Consider the following 13,302-nt stretch of genomic DNA (forward strand, 5'->3'; position numbering starts at 1 on the left):
CTGAGAAAATAGCCGATTCTCAATATTCATAATTCATGTACTGTATATTATTACACCAATTAATGTCAAGATAGTTGTAAGACAGCCAGAATGCATTGTCAAACTCACACTCTAAAACACACTGAACATGAGCATGCCCTAAATATGATATGTAGTCATGTTGGTGATAAATAAAAGTGTTGTTTCAGACATTACTGTCTGTATACCAATAAAGACCAGAATTCAACACAGATGCCTCAAATTTAATTTGACAGAAATACAATATGATAAGCTTCTTGGAAATCTCAACAATAATCCATCCATGTTTTCGAATACAGATATTTATCAATGGTGTATTTCATGGATTGCATACTTTCATGTGGTATGTGGAATTATTCTGGAATCCCTAGAATACATATTTTGGGTTACCGGTATTCACACAACCCCAGTACTTTTTGATGAAAATACATACTTTGGATTGTTGCCTCCTTCGAATATTGGTCAAGTACATCTACAGTGGGAGTGAAACTTTGTGAGTGATAATCCATTGGCATTATTATAAATTCTTAAGGTAAATTGGTCAGCCAATCATTTGCACAGGATTATTTTTCAGATTCTCAGTTGTAATTGATTTCAATTCAAGAAAGTGAAAAGATTCCATGAAATAATGAAGTAAGTCATTTGAGTCACAATACTTTTCACATTATACCACAACGGACAATTGTAAACATACACCTTTTTTTTTTACTCCATTCTGTACATTCATTCATTCATTCATTTGAAATACAATACTGAGATGTTTTCTTCTCCAGTGTCCATAATGAGGCCATGTCACTATTATTCAGTCCAGCAGTAAAGCATGTTAATTTGAGAGCTGTGCCAAATGTACAACGATCACACAGAAGGTCTATATGCATTGACATTATAGGGATTTGAGTTTCCAGACTGAGAATTGTGAAATAGGCAAAAACTATTCCATTCCATTTGGAAATGAACTGTAGCAGCATCAGGTGACAATAGAAGCACACAGCTATACTAACTGAAGCATGAGATTCACACACAAAACACATATTCTCACTACCATGATATTGATATGCACAGAAAACAATTGTTAACTCGGGAATATAAGTTAGGAGCAAATCAAACCATTCTGAGTCTAGATAGTATAACTCAATAAATATGGGTAGTACCGTATAGTCACAAAGGTCAAGAGTGAACACAACAGCTGTTCCATAAATGCAAAATGGCTAGCAAGATACTCTCCCTAATTGTATTCAAGGGGAAAGGTTCAAGAATGTGAGTGAGATTAAGTTTGTGTAGAAATTGTCTCCAGACGTTTCACACACACCTTATTTCTTTTACATTTCATCTGGTGATAGATTGGCTAGAATAATTCCCTTTCCAAATCTCCCAAATGTTTAAAATATTGTTAGAATGCACCGGCTGTATACAAATGGTAAGAAGGAATCTCAGATACTTTGCAGGTGCCACATGTCATGTGGCAGTCATTGATAACATAACAAATTGAAATCATTGGATGTAAAATGCCAAATTTGGTCATTCACTTAACTAAGCATTTAAATTCACCAAGCTATTATAAATGAACGAATGTGTAAATATTCAACAAATAAATAAATGAATGTGCATAAAATGTTTTTAAAAAGTGTTAACATATACCATTGTGATCTCTTCAATGAAGCATTGCACATGACTCCACGGGTGTACCCATCATAGGTCGAAGTTCAAACAAACACATGACATGTGACTGACCACAGACAGGTATAGACATGGCCAGCAGCATAGGCTGTGATGAGGGAGGTCAATAAGTGACATCAAAAGACCACAACTAATGCAGTTTCCAACTCTTGAGCATCAACTTGAGCTTCCATTACTTCTCAGTTCAAATTAAAATATTGCATCTACAACATCTGTTTAGACTTATAAAATACTGCGTATATATGTATACAAGGCTAAAGGCTATGCCTGCAATTAAACTGCATTGTGTTCATCTGTCTGCAAACGTTGGGCACATTGTACCCCAATTTGTCAGTAATTCCCTAACCCAAAAAGTGTTTCTCACACCTACAGAAACAAGTTGGTTGCTCCATTATGGTTCAGACAGCTGATTGTTTAGTGGCCAGAGCTGGTCTAGCAATGAGATACACATGGGAATGGCCAGACAAAACAAACTGGTGATGTGCTGTCTGAAACGACCTGGGTCTTCTATGCAGTCCTACTCAATCACAGCTTTTTGTATAATCAGATGACACAGGATCTGTCACTGCTAAATACCATGTATGCCACACTTGCTAAGAAAAAAACGAATTTCAAAAGATGCTATGCTAAACATATTCTGCGACTATTAAGTTTGTGTGTGAAGAATTGCTGTGAACGCATGTTCGTCTGTTGAAGTCGTTTTTTTGAGCAGTATTGCATTTCAGAGGGATTCCCATTTCCATAAAACATCAAAGTTTTCAATGTCTCTTTTCTTCTCTCTGTTGTAATCCATGAACACGGAACATGATATTATCCATCCTTTGGCTAGATCCAACTGATGTAGAAATGTTTTGATTATACAGTGACAGTACATTGTTGATAAAGTCATTTGAACGGTGGGGCTTTCTTCTTTTTTTTTTTACAGTGGGAAAACAAGGAAACCAGAGAATGTAGAATATTGCCATCCGCCAACTAGATTTCCCTTCTCCAGTTTAAGGTAGACCTTGTCCTCTTTATCCAAAAAGAGCAGAACTCCATTGGTGGCTGCCTCTCGAGTTACGTCTTTGTCACCCGCAAAAGCTGAGATGACAGGTTTCCCATTCAACATTAAGTTCACCTGGATGACCCAAAGAGATAGGAATGAGTGAAAATAAACAAGACAGGGGAGAAATGCAGCTAATGTAGCTACTGTTCTGTCCTAAAATATCTTGCCATGCTATGATTGCATTGCCAAACATCATCATCATCCACAGCTACCTAGAGTAGCCATTTGCTATAAACTATTGTTTTAGTTCAAATATGTACAGTTTGCAGGAGCCCTTCGCTTGGTGTACTTTGGAGAGAAAAAACACATTCTTGTTTAGATTAGTTTTGTCACTTTCTTAAATAGCCAGAATAATAAGATTGTATGTTTAATAAGCTCATGTAGTCTACTCCCCCTTCCCCCACCCAGAGACAGCCCAGACCTTTCCAAGCTTCGGGGCTTCACAAAGAAAGGACTGGAAATTGGCACTACAATTGTGCTAAACACACATCACCAAATTAGAAGATGTGTCTGTGATTTCCCATTGAAGTTCTACAGGACATTTTCCTAGCATTGACAGGGTTAACTCTCTCATCTATTGAAATCAAGTGCTTTGTCAGAGATTTGTTTCTGCTTCCTCTAATAACCATTCTGTAAATGCAAATCCAAATGTCCCAATAGGCCTACACAGGAAATAGTCCAGAATAGATGTAGACAAAATAGTCTTAGGCACATTTCCTAATAGATTACAAGCCCCATTCAAATAATGTAGCCATGGCCATTGTATAGAAAATGTATTGTCTCATGGGAATCACATCATATTATAACTGGAACTAAATTGCTGAATCAATTTGGCCAAAACAAATAGCTTACCTGTATAGTCTGACTCTGGTACACTTTTATAACATGAAAATTAAAACTGTAGATCCCTTTTCTGGGTGACAAAAACACAGACTCCAAAGTGAAATAGTTGCCTATATTCACTAGAACCTGGGGAAAGAAGAATAAAGCATTTTAGAAAGTAAACAAATATTATCCTCGCTGACTATTTAAGTCAGACCAGAATATTTATTGATGCAAGGTCCAATGCAGTCAAAAATGTGATTTTCCTGTGTTTTATACATATTTCCACACTATAAGGTTGGAATAATACTGTGAAATTGTGAAAATTATGATGCCCGTTCAGTGTAAGAGCTGTTTGAAATGCCTGAAATTTCTGACTTTTTTGGTGAGAGGGAGTTTTGGCCTCCATGGTAATATCACCATGTGGTAAATGAGTTAATCAACCATTAAGAGAGTTCCAAACGTCTTTTCCAATAACAGCTCATTTACAGTTTCCCCTCCCCACTCAGACCACTCCCAGACAGACCTAGCAAAATTCTTGCTTGAGAAATTGCCTTATGCTAATAAACTATTTGTGTGTGTTTATTGACATATTAATTGAAAACAGTCACAGTAAGGTACTTAATTGTTACCCAGAAATGATTTAATATTGAGTTTTTTTTAAAACAGACCGTTAACCGGCTGGACCGTTAACGACCAGCTTTTCTTCTGCTGACACAACTATGGTGGCAAGATTATAGTGTTAAATTTGGGATATTTCAGTAGTTGTAGACACCTCAACTCCTTAGAGAAAATGTACTGACAGTTTTAATCCTGTGAGAATGGATACTGTAGTACAGTGCATTGTAGGCTGTATACTGTACAATGGACAAATTGTATGGCCCTGAACTTTGTGCTTTCCATTTATTAACAGTACTGACTGCTCAATAGATTTTGACTGGTTGCAGGTTCATATCAACAAAGAACAAGAATTACAGTATCACAGAGACAAAGGACAGGTTTGTGAGATGCAGGGTGAAGTACTGTAAAAAATAGGGGTACAAGGAGGAGGAAGAACAAAAAACAAAATTGCAAAGAGCAAAGCAGAGTAGTAATTTCTGATCAATTTTGAGCTACTATGATAGAACATGTTTTCGTTCATCAAAAGACAATGACGGAAAGATATGAATATTTTTTTTAAATAAAAAATGTACTTCTCCCTGAGAATTATATGTTTTGAACAGTGTGTTTTCTATTTTTCGGTGTATTGTTTACTGCCTGCTTGAGAGTGTATATAATTTGATCACTTTGTTAATGATTTGAGAGCAGTGTTTGATTTTGAACACAGGTAAAACTGTTTTGAGGCGAATGTTTCATTTTGCAAGAGGAGTCAGAGGTTATGTAAATAGTGCTTGAAGATGAGGTTTTGTGTTGAATGTTTTCAGGAAATGGAGCAAGGTTTCAGAAATTGTGTTTCAGCAATTGAGAAAAACTGTAATAAATGGAAAGCACAATGTTCAGGGCCATACAATTTGTCCATTGTACAGTATACAGCCTACAATGCACTGTACTACAGTATCCATTCTCAGACTTTCTCCTTCCCACCTTCAACAACCTGTTTGCTCTCTGAACTGGCTTATATTGGTTGTGTCGCATCATTTGAAACTGGTTAAATCAATTTTGAGTGGTTGTGTTCAATCAATGACATATGTTCTCTATTTGTATTTGATTGTGGCCACTTGTGTTTACCAATATGGATGACATGTGCATTAGAGTGCAGAGTGTGTTTTGAGAATGAGAATGTGTTTTGAATTTTGCTGAAAAGTCTAAGTGAGATCTGCAAATTGTGTTTTACCATGTGAAATGGTTTAAGGTATTGACAACAGACTGCATAATTAGCTAAATGAGTCCAGGCAACTGAGAACTTTGTACAGCCAATGGGCTTGAGTGTTTTAGAAATTGAGAAAAACTGTAATAAACATCCCATGATGGTAGTGACTGCCCATTACTGCTTATCACTTATTAACCATCACTTATTCACATTACTTTACTTGAATCAAATATTTCAGTTGTCGTGTACATTTCATTTGTTTTATTTGATGACTTTATTTCATTCCTACTCATCATCTAATGTCTTTTGAGCTGCTGCCTATGCTGTCTGACAAAATCGCTATTTTAGTAGTTCTTCAAAGTAAATAAGGCATACTTTTATGACTGCTAAATACCAACTGTCAATCACTTAGATCATAGTTTCCCAAACTCTGTCCTGGGGCCCACCTTGGTGTACGAATTGGTTTTTGGCCAAGCACTACACAGCTTATTCAAATAATCAAAGCTTAATGATGAGTTGGTTATTTGAATCAGCCGTGTAGTGCTAGAGGTAAAATCCAAAATGTGTACCCAGGGGGGCCCCAGGACCGGGTTTGGGAAACCCTGACTTAGATCATGTATTTTCAGGTAGAGATACCCCATGAAGAAACTGCTCTCTATGTATCCCCTCTTGAATTTGTCTGCCTGTGTAAATGCAGCCTACTAGTCCAGCAGCAACTACTTGACACAGGAGCTGCACTCTTCTCCAATAGTCTCTCTTCCAATTAGGCAGATTCAGCCAGTGATTTATGTAAAGTGTTGGTTATGCCAGTTCAGATGCCACCAGGAGGTGATATAAAACTGTGATTTTAGGTTAATTCAAACAGGGAACAAAAGTTAAATGCACTGCATTTACTCCATAGAAAATGGCACTGTCTCAATTCAGAGTACCACCCAATCAAACGGATGAAGCCAAACATCTCCTGGGTGTGTGTGTGTGTGTGTGTGTGTGTGTGTGTGTGTGTGTGTGTGTGTGTGTGTGAGAGAGAGAGAGAGAGAGAGAGAGTGAGAGCGAGAGAGAGAGATGCCCAGGTAGGTGTGAGTGTGCTATGCACTATTCTCAGTGATAAACCCATTGCTGCTGATTAAACCCATTATTATTGATTAATCATTCAAATTCAATCAATCATTAGGTATGTAGGTTGCTCTCTAAACCAATGTTAGACTCTTCCAGAACAACTATTTTTAAAGAATATTTGTATTTTCTTATACTTTGGGGGAATAACCTGTCACTGTGTGGTCAATTAGCTATGTAAAACGTTGATTTTAAACAGCATTGCAACTTTGATGTTATAAAGTTGAAGTAAAACAAAACAGCCCTATATCAAAAACAACGTAAACAGTCTTACTTGGTCGAAGTATATGATTCTTGTTTTATTACTCATCTCCGACGGTTCGTGATTGTTGCTCCGAACCGCAGAAAAAGCCACCTTGGAGTTTGCCGCGCGCACCGAAATGCCTAGAGGAGAGGACGAGCCCTTCCAATCCGTAGTCGGATTAGAGTCGCAAACCACAAGACATTTGCCCTCCAGGACTATAGGCTCCGTGTCATTCTGAGCTCCCACAAACTCAGAGATCAACGCCAAACTAAACATAAAAACAATATATTTTACCATCGCATTGTCCAACAACCCTAACAGCACCATTTTAAAAAATTCCCTCTCTGTATCAAATTCCACGTCCTCCTCTTTGGTCCCCCGTCGCAGACGCTTCTGACGCGATACGATTATTTTCTTGGATCCAGCAGTATGCTATATTGGTGAAAGAAAGCGACGACTTCAAATGTTGACAACAACTGATGGAAATTAACATCCCGATGATTTTCTCTTTGTCTCATTTTTATCATTTAGATTATGTTTGTGATTGAGATAAAAATACAAAATAGATGGCTGCATGAGGCTGGCATGAAGGGTTCAGTCTGAGAAGAAGCTCAATAACATGTTTCTGACTAGTGCTCTGTGACTCTCCACATTACGCGTGTTGACTGTTAGTCCCAGTTGTGATATGCCCACGATCCAGACACGTCCATTTAGCAACGTATGCGTAAATATTTCCCGCACATAAAACAATGTCTTAATTTGTAGTTTACATTTTAGTTTTAGCCTTATTATGAATCTTTTATCTCGTTTTAAATCTTTGAATATTTCAGTCATTCTGTACCAGACTGCTGTTAAGGAAAGTTAGAATGATGAGATTGGATACATAATGGATGTAAAGCACATGGACTATTAATCAATTAATCTTTGGCGATAAGCATTATTGTTTGGAGACTAAACCAAGCATTTTGTTTAAAACAGTAGATATTTGGTATTTTATTTACCATAACATATAATAAACATATTTTTATTTTTTATTTAACCATTATTTAACTCGGTAAATCAGTTAAGTACAAATATGTCTGTATTTACAATGACGGCCTACCAAAAGCCAAAAGGCCTCCTGCGGGAGGGGGCTGGGATTAAAAAATTATAATAATTTTAAATACATAAATATAGGACAAAACACACATCATGACAAGAGAGACAACACAACACTACATAAAGACAGACCTAAGACAACAACATAGCAAGGCAGCAACACATGACAACACAGCATGGTAGCAACACAACGTGACAATAACATGATAGCAACACAACATGGTAGCAGCACAAAACATGGTACAAACATTCTTGGGCACAGACAACAGCACAAGGGGCAAGAAGGTAGAGACAACAATACATCACACGAAGCAGCCACAACTGTCAGTAAGAGTGTCCATGATTGAGTCTTTGAATGAGGAGATTGAGATAAAACTGTCCAGTTTGACTGTTTGTTGCAGCTTGTTCCAGTCGCTAGCTGCAGCAAACTGAAAAGAGGAGCGATCCAGGGATGTGTGTGCTTTGGGGACCTTTAACAGAATGTGACTGGCAAAATGGGTGTTGTGTGTTGAGGATGAGGGCTGCAGTAGATATCTCAGATACGGGGGAGTGAGGCTTAAGAGGGTTTTATAAATAAGCATCAACCAGTGGGTCTTGCGATGGGCGTACAGAGATGACCAGTTTACCAGAGAGTATAGAGTGCAGTGATGTGTCCTATAAGGAGCATTGGTGGCCGAATGGTAAAGAACATCTAGCCACTCGAGAGCACCCTTACCTGCTGATCTATAAATTACGTCTCTGTAATCTAGCATGGGTAGGATGGCCATCTGAATCAGCGTTAGCTTGCCAGCTGGGGTGAAAGAGGAGTGATTACGATAGAGGAAACCAAGTCTAGATCTAACTTTAGCCTGCAGCTTTAATATGCGCTGAGAGAAGGACAGTGTATCGTCTAGCCATATTCCCAAGTACTTGTATGAGGTGACTATGAGGTGACTACCTCAAGCTCCAAACTGTCAGAGGTATTAATCACACCTGTGGGGAGAGGGGCATTCTTCTTACCAAACCACATGACCTTTGTTTTGGAGGTGTTCAGAATAAGGTTTAAGGGTAGAGAAAGCTTGTTGGACACTAAGAAAGCTTTGTTGTAGAGCGTTTAACACAAAACAATGTATAAACAATGTATACCCCCAACACTCCACAAAGGGTCCCTTAAATGGAAACAAACTAAATGGAACCATTACATGTAATGGAATTCACTATTTGTATTTTTATTTAACCTTTATTTAACTAGGCAAGTCAATTAAGAACAAATTCTAATTTACAATGATGGCCTACCCCGGACGACGCTGGGACAATTGTGCGCCGCGCTATGGGACTCCCAATTACGGCCGGATGTGATACAGCCTAGATTCGAACCAGGGACTGTAGTGATGCCTCTTGCACTGAGATGCAGTGCCTTAGACCCCTGTGCCACACTAAATGGAATTACAAAGTTTTAGACCCCTCTGCATGGTGAATATTTCAATTTTATCAACAATATGATGTTCTGCTGTGTTATATAAGCATCACAAAATGGAGGGCAAGGGGGTACCACCATGCCAATCTGAAGTGCTGTCATTGCAATATGAGTGATTTTGTACAACTCACACAGCTTCGACAACAATACCTGATGCATTGTGCATTGCCAATATGTTTCCATGGCAATAGGAATTTCCGAGCTCAGGGGCTGTGATTGAAAAAGGACCATGTATCCTTGTGTGCTATAACCTTTGTGGCATGTGTGCCTGATGTATATCAATGAGAGAAGTATGGCTACTTGCATGATGACAGGCAGAAATGACATATTTTTGTAAGATGAGGCTAAAGCATGTTTTTTGGGACGGGTCTTGTCGTGATGTTGCCCACACAGGACATTGTGAATCACTACAGATACTGAATGCAACATTGCCACATTAGAATGGTCATCCTACCTAACATGTATTGTAACGTTGTTCTACAGTGGAGTGGGTGTTCGCAGGTGCTATGGTGTCAAGAGGTTACCTACCATACAGTAGTACCCTACATATAACATATATATATAGTATCCTACTATAACCATCTTGACCCCATAGCTACAGTAAAGAAGAACAAGCATTAAAGAGTGCTATGGGGTATAGATGGTCACGGGTGCAATATCTTACATGTTACTTAATGGGTCATAGAACATTGTGACAGCATGCAATACATCTGCAGCTCTCAACATTCCACTTGACTTATGAGCTACACACAGGGCATTTACATGGACGTGTAATGCATCTGAAATGATGTCTTGAGACTTGTTGTGCAGTATGATGGTGACTGAATGATAAACTGTGATTTGGAATGTCACATCAAATACCTGAGATCCAGATCCGTCACTATCAATCAAATTTATTTTAATCAAATGTATTTTATATAGCCCTTCGTACATCAGCTGATATCTCAAAGTGCTGTACAGAAACCCAGCCTAAAACCCCAAACAGCAAGCAATGCAGGTGAAGAAGCACGGTGGCTAGGAAAAACTCCCTAGAAAGGCCAAAACCTAGGAAGAAACCTAGAGAGGAACCAGGCTATGTGGGGTGGCCAGTCCTCTTCTGGCTGTGCCGGGTGGAGATTATAACAAAACATGGTCAAGATGTTCAAATGTTCATAAATGACCAGCATGGTCGAATAATAATAAGGCAGAATAGTTGAAACTGGAGCAGCAGCACAGTCAGGTGGACTGGGGACAGCAAGGAGTCATCATGTCAGGTATTCCTGGGGCATGGTCCTAGGGCTCAGGTCCTCCGAGAGAGAGAAAGAAAGAGAGAATTAGAGAGAGCATATGTGGGATGGCCAGTCCTCTTCTGGCTGTGCCGGGTGGAGATTATAACAGAACATGGCCAAGATGTTCAAATGTTCATAAATGATCAGCATGGTCGAATAATAATAAGGCAGAACAGTTGAAACTGGAGCAGCAGCACAGCCAGGTGGACTGGGGACAGCAAGGAGTCATCATGTCAGGTAGTCCTGGGGCATGGTCCTAGGGCTCAGGTCCTCCGAGAGAGAGAAAGAGAGAAGGAGAGAATTAGAGAACGCACACTTAGATTCACACAGGACACCGAATAGGACAGGAGAAGTACTCCAGATATAACAAACTGACCCTAGCCCCCCGACACATAAACTACTGCAGCATAAATACTGGAGGCTGAGACAGGAGGGGTCAGGAGACACTGTGGCCCACTCCGAGGACACCCCCGGACAGGGCCAAACAGGAAGGATATAACCCCACCCACTTTGCCAAAGCACAGCCCCCACACCACTAGAGGGATATCTTCAACCACCAACTTACCATCCTGAGACAAGGCTGAGTATAGCCCACAAAGACCTCTGCCACGGCACAACTTAAGGGGGGGGGGGGGGGCGCCAACCCAGACAGGATGACCACATCAGTGACTCAACCCACTCAGGTGACGCACCTCCTCCAGGGACGGCATGAGAGAGCCCCAGTAAAGCCAGTGACTCAGCCCCTGTAATAGGGTTAGAGGCAGAGAATCCCAGTGGAAAGAGGGGAACCGGCCAGGCAGAGACAGCAAGGGTGGTTCGTTGCTCCAGAGCCTTTCCGTTCACCCTCCCACTCCTGGGCCAGACTACACTCAATCATATGACCCACTGAAGAGATGAGTCTTCAGTAGAGACTTAAAGGTTGAGACCGAGTTTGCCATGGTTAACACGTTCTCCTTTGATCAAATAAATAACCAATTAACTTGTTGTTACAGCAAGTTGATGATTGTGGGAAAGTGTCTTCTTTACTGTTCATACAAAATGTATCATTAAAGATGGATTCCGCTGTAGGGGGAAACAGCGCCACTAGCCGTCGCAGCACCATGGTTAATGTTTTTGTTGCCAAGCTGAGGAGCGTCGCGCAGCATGGTAAAAAAAAAAAAATTGCAGTAGAGCGCTCTTCTATCCGGCTTGCAATGATTATCCGAGGGGGGAAAAAATGTGTTGGTTGTTTGCAGTAACTTCTTTGTTGTTGTAATATCCCGAACGAAAGTGGCTGATTCACCTGCACGGATTCCGGCATTAAATGTTAAATCAAATCATGTAAAATGTCACTATTTTATGCAACTTTTAGTAAGTGGAAATGAAACATGTTATCTTGAAAATTATAAAGAATCATTTTTCCGGTAATGAACTGTAATCAAATCTTTGGCACAACAGCCACTGGAGAAGCTGGGCCAGAAATCTATTCCTGGATGACTGTGCGACTGATGGGTACAACTTATTGTAGAGAACCACAAATAATGATTCAATGATTCAACCTGTTGAATACTTCAGAAAGTATTCATACCCCTTGACTTCTTCCACATTTTGTTGTGCTTCAGCCTGAATTCAAAATTGATTAAATATATTTTTCTTCTCACCCATCTCCAAAGTCAAAATGTGTTTTTAGACATTTTGTAAATATATTCAATTAAATACAGAAATAATGAATTTACATAAGTATTCAAATCCCAGAGTCAATAAATGTTAAGACATCTTTGTCAGTGATTACAGCTGTGTCTTTCTGTCTAAGGCTCTAAGAGCTTTGCACACTAGAAATGGATGCCCTTCTTTACGAAGCATTGGAAAACCTCCCTGGTCTTTGTGGTTGAATCTGTGTTTGAAATTCACTGCTCGGCTAAAGGACCTTACAGATCATTGTATATGTGGGGTATGTGTGGGATTCAAACATCAGTGCTCCACCTGATCTATGGGTATAACATCTGTTATAGAAACACTATTCTATAACCTTTTATGATTCTTTAGATATATTAAAACCCTTTGGTTGAAATCAATTCCCCTGAATAGAGGTGAGCAACAACATAACTTGCCAATTATTTTTTATTGATATTCCCCTTTAAGACTTGCTGCTGTAACCTCCCTCCTCTGCTGTGTAGGTGAAGACATGCCTCTATAAAATTGCTCAGCTTCTGACTTTGAAACAGAGCACAAATCACATTAATATTCTGCCAGCAGCCCCCAGAAATGAATTCATTTTAAATAAATGAAAAAAAAAACAGTTTTGTTGTCAAAATAACACATTTTGGAGCTTGATAAAGAAAGAAATGAGAGGACGTAGGTGTTTTATATAATGACAATGCTGCATAGCCCATTTATAGACCTACACAATGCACTGTAAACTGACTAGCCACATATACTGTAGCACACACTAGTCACTGTAACAATGGTCCTAACAACATCTGGTTAATGGTAACCATTAGATTTAGAGTAAAACTATTTGGTCAAAGTAGAGATCCTAGAGAGAGATGGTTAAACAGAGACCATCATAGAAAAGCATGTGTTATGATATGAGATTGACTTGCTGTTGCTTTCACCTCAGACAGTTGTATGATCAGTGGGAGGGAAACATGAAAGACTTTGGGAGAGTGATCAAGCTTGGACCATCACAATACGGTCAGCAGTCAACACTTTAAGAGGATAACTATCTAGGGCTGGAAATAAATATTTGTCACAGAGAAACAAACAAGGTTT

The 13,302-nt window shown here is 39.3% G+C and overlaps 1 protein-coding gene across 1 annotated transcript; it reads right to left on the reverse strand.

The window, feature by feature from the left end:
- Positions 1 to 221: 221 nt before the first annotated feature.
- LOC110491060 (cerebellin-4-like) lies at positions 222 to 7,453 on the reverse strand. Its single transcript, XM_036946950.2, has 3 exons — positions 6,760 to 7,453; positions 3,593 to 3,709; positions 222 to 2,812 (listed from the first exon to the last, which is right to left on the reverse strand). Exons 1-3 carry the CDS (start codon positions 7,054 to 7,056, stop codon positions 2,615 to 2,617), a joined length of 612 nt encoding a protein of 203 aa, XP_036802845.1. The 5' UTR covers positions 7,057 to 7,453; the 3' UTR covers positions 222 to 2,614.
- Positions 7,454 to 13,302: the final 5,849 nt, after the last annotated feature.

The sequence above is a fragment of the Oncorhynchus mykiss genome, chromosome 16 (assembly GCF_057628025.1).
Source record: "Oncorhynchus mykiss isolate SJ-2025 chromosome 16, ASM5762802v1, whole genome shotgun sequence".
NCBI classification, from domain to species: Eukaryota; Metazoa; Chordata; class Actinopteri; order Salmoniformes; family Salmonidae; genus Oncorhynchus; species Oncorhynchus mykiss.